This window comes from Rhinichthys klamathensis, unplaced genomic scaffold, assembly GCF_029890125.1.
Source record: "Rhinichthys klamathensis goyatoka isolate OS25496 unplaced genomic scaffold, OSU_Roscu_1.1 h1tg000554l_1, whole genome shotgun sequence".
Lineage (NCBI taxonomy): Eukaryota > Metazoa > Chordata > Actinopteri > Cypriniformes > Leuciscidae > Rhinichthys > Rhinichthys klamathensis.
The window spans coordinates 1,546,074-1,552,073 of NW_026607023.1; the positions used below are offsets into that span (position 1 = coordinate 1,546,074).

At 37.3% G+C, this 6,000-nt stretch overlaps 1 protein-coding gene across 1 annotated transcript in view; it reads right to left on the bottom strand.

The window, feature by feature from the left end:
- Window positions 1-4,750, bottom strand: part of kctd16b (potassium channel tetramerization domain containing 16b) — a 127,196-nt gene extending 122,446 nt beyond the window's left edge. The window contains exon 1 of the mRNA XM_056239132.1: window positions 3,771-4,750. Coding sequence (XP_056095107.1) covers window positions 3,771-4,587 — 817 coding nt within the window. The 5' untranslated portion in view covers window positions 4,588-4,750. The remainder of the gene's footprint in view (window positions 1-3,770) is intronic.
- Between the last annotated feature and the right edge of the window lie 1,250 nt (window positions 4,751-6,000).

Consider the following 6,000-nt stretch of genomic DNA (forward strand, 5'->3'; position numbering starts at 1 on the left):
TTGCAAATTCATAGAACCATGTATATACTAAATGAGGGTGTAGAGTTACATTCAAGCTATTTTAAAGCATGAAGAATTTTTTTACAAGGAAAAAACGTTTAAATATGTCATTTTGGTCATCAAAGATGAGTTTTAATAGATACAATTATTGACTACAGGGAGACTTTAAAGTGAGTTTTAAGTAAGTTGTAACCCAGCATTATAGTAATTTTTAAACAATAGTTGATTTAAAAAGCAGCCCAGCATGTTGGGTCAAACATTTAACTCAACTCAGCATTGGGTTTGTCATTTTTGACCCAGTGCTGGGTTGCCAACTGACCCAAATGGGTTGATTTGAACCTTTTTGGACTGTAAGCATCCTATTCAGTAGCTTGCATAACATGGGATATAGCATGCTTTTGTTAAAAGAAAAAAAATATAGTAGTAATCTGGTTGTTTTAATCACTATGTCCACCAAGGACAAAATCACATGTTACATTTCTGTGTGGCTGTAAAATGTAAAAAATGTCCATTTAAAAGACTTTCTTGTGAGAATCAGTAAAGCTCTATAATAAAGGAAGCTACAATCTCTTTAATGGGCTCGGTATAAAGTCCATTATGTGCTTCCTCCATTTTGCCTCGACATCACATTAGCCACTACCAGCCTGAAGTGGGTGGTGTTTTGTTACATCATAAAATGTTATGAGAGCTATTACAGAGAGCCATCATCCTCTGCCACTCCATTGAGATGCTTGCAGAGAGAGACATTCGGGGTGGGGGAAGGGCTCTCTTTAGAGACACCACTTACCAGGTGAGGGGCCTTACATAAAGGCTTTCAGTGTCTGGATACATCCGAACAGGTACAAAGTCGGGAAATATTAAACACAATTGTTTGTTGTGTCTTGATAAAAACGGCTGAATCAAGTGAGCAACAAAAAAACTATAGTAATCTAACTGCCTAGCTTTTTTTAGTTTCCCTTTTCATTAGATTATTCCTAAATCAATCTATTCAACTGATCACTATGCTATCAATTCTATTGGAAACTGATTCTGTGATTCGGGTAAATATTCACTTACGACTAGTATATATTGTCCAGTTAATGCTAATTCCAGTTCAACTACTTATTCTTTAGTTACCTGTAACTATTCAAACAGCTACTAGTATCTATCCTAGTACTACTAACTGAATAGAATCTAGCAACTGTTAATTAGAGAGTATATACTAATTATTACTATTAAAAGTTTAAACTTAATAGTAAGAATATAAAAAAATCTTAAAACTAAAAACTATTGGAATAAAAAAGTACTATTATAGGTAACACTTTACAATACGGTTTCATTAGTTAATATTAGTTAACTACTTTAACATGAATTAATTAACAATAGTTCTACAGCATTTATAAATCTTAGTTAATGTTCATTTCGACATTTATTAATACATTATTAAAATGTGGTATTTGTTAACACTAATGCAGTGTGAACTAACATGAATAATGAACAGCTGTACTTTTATTAACTAACATTAATAAAGATGAATAAATAACTGCAACAAATGTATTGCTCAATAGTTCATGTTAGATAATACATTAACCAATCTTAACTAATGAGACCTTATTGTAAAGTGTTACATTATTATCTAATGAATAGTTAGGCCTACTAGTAAAACTGAGGTACACTGAATAGCAAAAATGTGCTACTGACTAGGAGATGGATGTCAAGTATTGAAATAAGTACTAGTATATCATGAACAAGTGTGAACTAGTATTAATACTAGCAATATTATTTGTCCCTATGAGACCTCGAGTGAAGAAGGCAGAAAAAAAGTATTTAAACCGAGTGCGCCGTCAAGTGGTAATTCAAGGAAACCCTCAACAAGTAACCTCACAAGATAATGTTCAGCAGAAGTGGCAGAGCAGTGGCGGTTCTAGCCCATTTCAACTGGGGGGGCCAAGCTGGGGCCAGTTGTACTGTTAGAGGGGCCAGTTACATTTAGACCTTATTGTTGTCATATCATTTTCTGCACTGCTGCAGGCATTAACAGGCAAAATACCGTGTTTATAATCATTCAACAATGTATTTGCATTTCCATTATATTTTTACATTTGCATTACATATTCAGTATTAGTCACAGTAACTGTAATAGACATGATGTCCTTCTTTCTCTTCATTTTGAGAACTATAGAGCAAAAGCAATGGGGACCAAGAAGCTTATTAATTCATTTACTGAAAATAACTGACTTGATATGTCTAACCGTTTACAGGGTTCCTGCACACTTTTTAAAGTCAAATTTAAGGCTTTTTAAGACCTAAAGAAATCAAAATTAATACCGTACATTAGGGGTGTGCAATATTGACAAAAATATATTTCAATATTTTCAACATTTTGTTAATAATTAGATGATATTTTACTGATTGTGTTTTTGTGCTGGTGCCATGGCTGGTTTAAGCCTGTTGTTGACAGCTGACTCACGAAGATATTAATATTTTTCATATTCTATGCAGTGGTCAGTTCACAGCAGTGACAGAAATACATTTTTTAATTAAGGGGCAATATTTCCCACCTTAAATTGATTTCCAGGGGCATTTTCACCTATATATGGACATTTTTTCTAAACTTATTTAGAGTTATGCATCACCTTTTATGTCAAATACTAACATTCAAATTATACAGTAATTATACTTATTTATACAATAATACTTAATTATGCAATAATTATACAGTACCACTGTTACCAGTCAAATTAATTAATTCAATCAAAATCCATCTTTGCAGTGCAGAGGTGACACAGAAGTGGCATTCATATATTTACACTCCATTTACAATTGCATAAATAAAGCTATGAGATTTTTTTTAAATCAATATTTAAAAATGAAATTATTTCTAATTTTAACGTTTTAATTAAAGGATACTTTAAATATGAAACTAAAACCGCCAGTAGGCGGCGGCAAGTCCCTGTAAGAGGGATTCATTCATTCAAACGATTTGTTCAAACGGCTGATTTATTCGGGAAAGAAGCAAGTGATTCGTTCAAAACGCGGATTTCAGTCATCGCTGTGTTGCATTGAGACTCACTACGGTTTCATTATGAAATTCTAGTCGGCTAAATAAAGGGAATACAAACAATATTGACAATATTGTGTCTAAAAAGTAACTCCCAATGTTAACTTATTGTTAATTTAACTGTTGTATAACATAAATATCACAGTTGCAATTGTGCACGGGAAAACGGCACTCTTGCTGATGTGATAATATAAGAACATAATATGATATAAATATAAGACAAAAACTAATTTGGGGACATAGCCTACCTATGAACTGCACACAGCAGTGAAAGGACGATAGACAAATGCTATGTCAGCTCACAGTGCCTCGTACATAGTTAAAACAATGATTACAATATCATAATAGACAATACACATCGCACACCCCATACGCACATAAAGAATGAACTTACAACTGAACTGACATTTACCAAATTTCTTCTTCTCTCCTCTCTCGCGTGCAGGAGACAGGCGTTATTCTGCCGCGATTCCCGCGAATGTGATGCGAATTGTCACGTGAAAATGCAAATCCACAAAGATAGAAAAAAAAAAAAAATAATACGCATACAACGATAGCAAAAAAACAGTTTTGTAAAAATTATTTCAAACTCCACATTTAGGGGGGCCACAAGGGGGGCCAAGCTTTTTGTCACAGGGGCACGGGCCCCCCTGGCCCCCCCTCTAGAACCGCCACTGTGGCAGAGCATGCGAAATGCAAATGTTGACAAAATTTTTGAAAGGAAACTTACGGTAAAAGACGTACTCAGTGTAACTTGACCATATCTTGTCGTCAGTGTGCTGGTTGACGACCGAGGCCGTCACTGACGAGTTGCACGCGACCATCTGGAAACCACACTCCGAGAGCATGTCGAAAGAGCGCTCCAGGTGCTTGAACTTGAGGTAAAAGCGGGACGTGTACCTGTCAGGGGTCCTATCCGGGTCCCTGCTCTCGTTCAAGGTCTCGCCAAAAACTTCTTTGGCCAGCGCAATCCTCCCACATATCATAATCCGTGGCACCCTCCGGAATTTGGCATCGGTTTGACTCTCCCTACCCATCGTACAAGATCCCCGATATCCGACGGTTATGAACCCGCTTTTTCTGTCGGCGGGAACGAGCGAGGGTGGAGGGCACATTCTCTGGTCGCTTCCTTGAGACCCATCCTCGTAATCACTGTGGATGTATTCGTCGGGACTGGGCTTCAAGTCGTCCGGGCTTAAGAGTTTCACCAAATCAGGCAATTGAAAGTACTCCGCTTCTTTCCTCAGCCTCCCCTTCTCGGGGAAGTGGTCAGGGAGGACAACTTGCTTGTCTCTGAGGTAGTCTAACACATATCTGAACAAAAACCCATCCCGGTCGATGAAATAACGACCTTTGGGGTCCCTGGCGAGATCATTCGATGCGTTATTTTTAGGAGAGAATATTTTCCCCAAAAGGGAGCCAGGATTGCTTATTAACGTGACGTGTCGGGTATAATACACTTGCCCCCCGACGTTTAGTTCAATAACATCTGGAAAACTGTTGTCTTTAGCTTTAGAGTTTCCACTCAACGCCATTGTTTCAGTCATGGGTGACAAAATATCCGAGGGTGGAAAAGGCGGAAAAGTTCGCTCTACAGCTTAGGAAACGGTTCAGTAAATACAGACGATGGACCATGCACATTAAATGGCAAAACAATAGCATTTCAAGTAATTGGAGCAGGTTCCTTACATTTTAAAAATCCACGTCTTCTGCGAAGATAGATGAAAAAAAAAATTGGGAAAAAAAAAGAGCGAAAGTACGGTGAAATATCCGAGGAGGAACTATAACACGCGCACACCAGAGAGTTGCTCAGCAGCGTATGGACTGGGGCGCTTGTTTCTTCGCCTGAAAAAAGCTTGTATGCAAACGGAAGCTGCTGTTTAAATTCTGCAAAAACATTATAGAATACAATTTTTTTTTTTTTCTGTTTGGCCGTTCTAAAGTTCCATACAAGTTCTGCGGCGGTTTGAATCCAACTTTTGACGACCAAATCGAACCAGAATCTATAGTTTTAAAAGAAAACAATCGAAGACAGTTCAAAGCAAATGTTTCTACAATGGGGTTGATCGGTAATCCCAGCTGTTAAGAAGAAAATCCAGTGTGTGATCCTCTGCAATAATCCAGGGTTTTGCATGTTGGAAGGGTTTAGGAGTGAAGATGATGCAGCATCACTCTCTGTGCGCGCGATCAGGGCTGTGGCGCCAGAAAACAACGCTTCAGCTGTTGTTGCCTCAGCGGGCGGGAAAAAAAAACATAATGGGTTATCAAAAATTACATCATCTTAAAGGAGTATGCACGCGATGCTGTGGCGTTGCTGGTTTTCGCGTCAGTGTAGGCTATATATCATTGTCAGACAGCTGTGTTCTATACTTGATTTGGTTACAGGAAGGAAACCGATTGCCTGGAACATGTTGTGCCCTCGTGCTAAACATTTGCCAATGACTTACTGTATTTTTTTTAGAAGTATTCTCAGGTTGTGTGACGCTGTGAAGCCACAGTCAATTTCAGAACCTTGGACAGCGAAAACAAAATCTCCTCTTCCAAGCTTGATTCCCATCAGGGGTTCTTTACAGCAGGACTGACAAAGATCCTCACATGTGATGACACCCTTCCTAATACAAAAGCCATTTATACAGATTTATAACGTTTAAGTAAACAATTAAGCATGATATATTATAAAGACAGCATGTTCAATTAAATAATTTAACCAAATGGAAAGTCTTTTGAATTGCCATTGTTCTAAAAAGAAAGAAATGATTAAAAAACTGAAATCTTAAAAATATTCACTTTGTATTAAGATGGCAGAGTATCTTTTTCTGCATACTGTTAGAGTAAAGGCAGTGATGAGGAGAAAATCCCCAGCAATATACAAGTATGTTGCAACCTTTTCAAATAAACAATACTCATACTATTGCCAATTCATGTAGTTTTGCTAAATTTGATAAATGGTGCTTAAATCA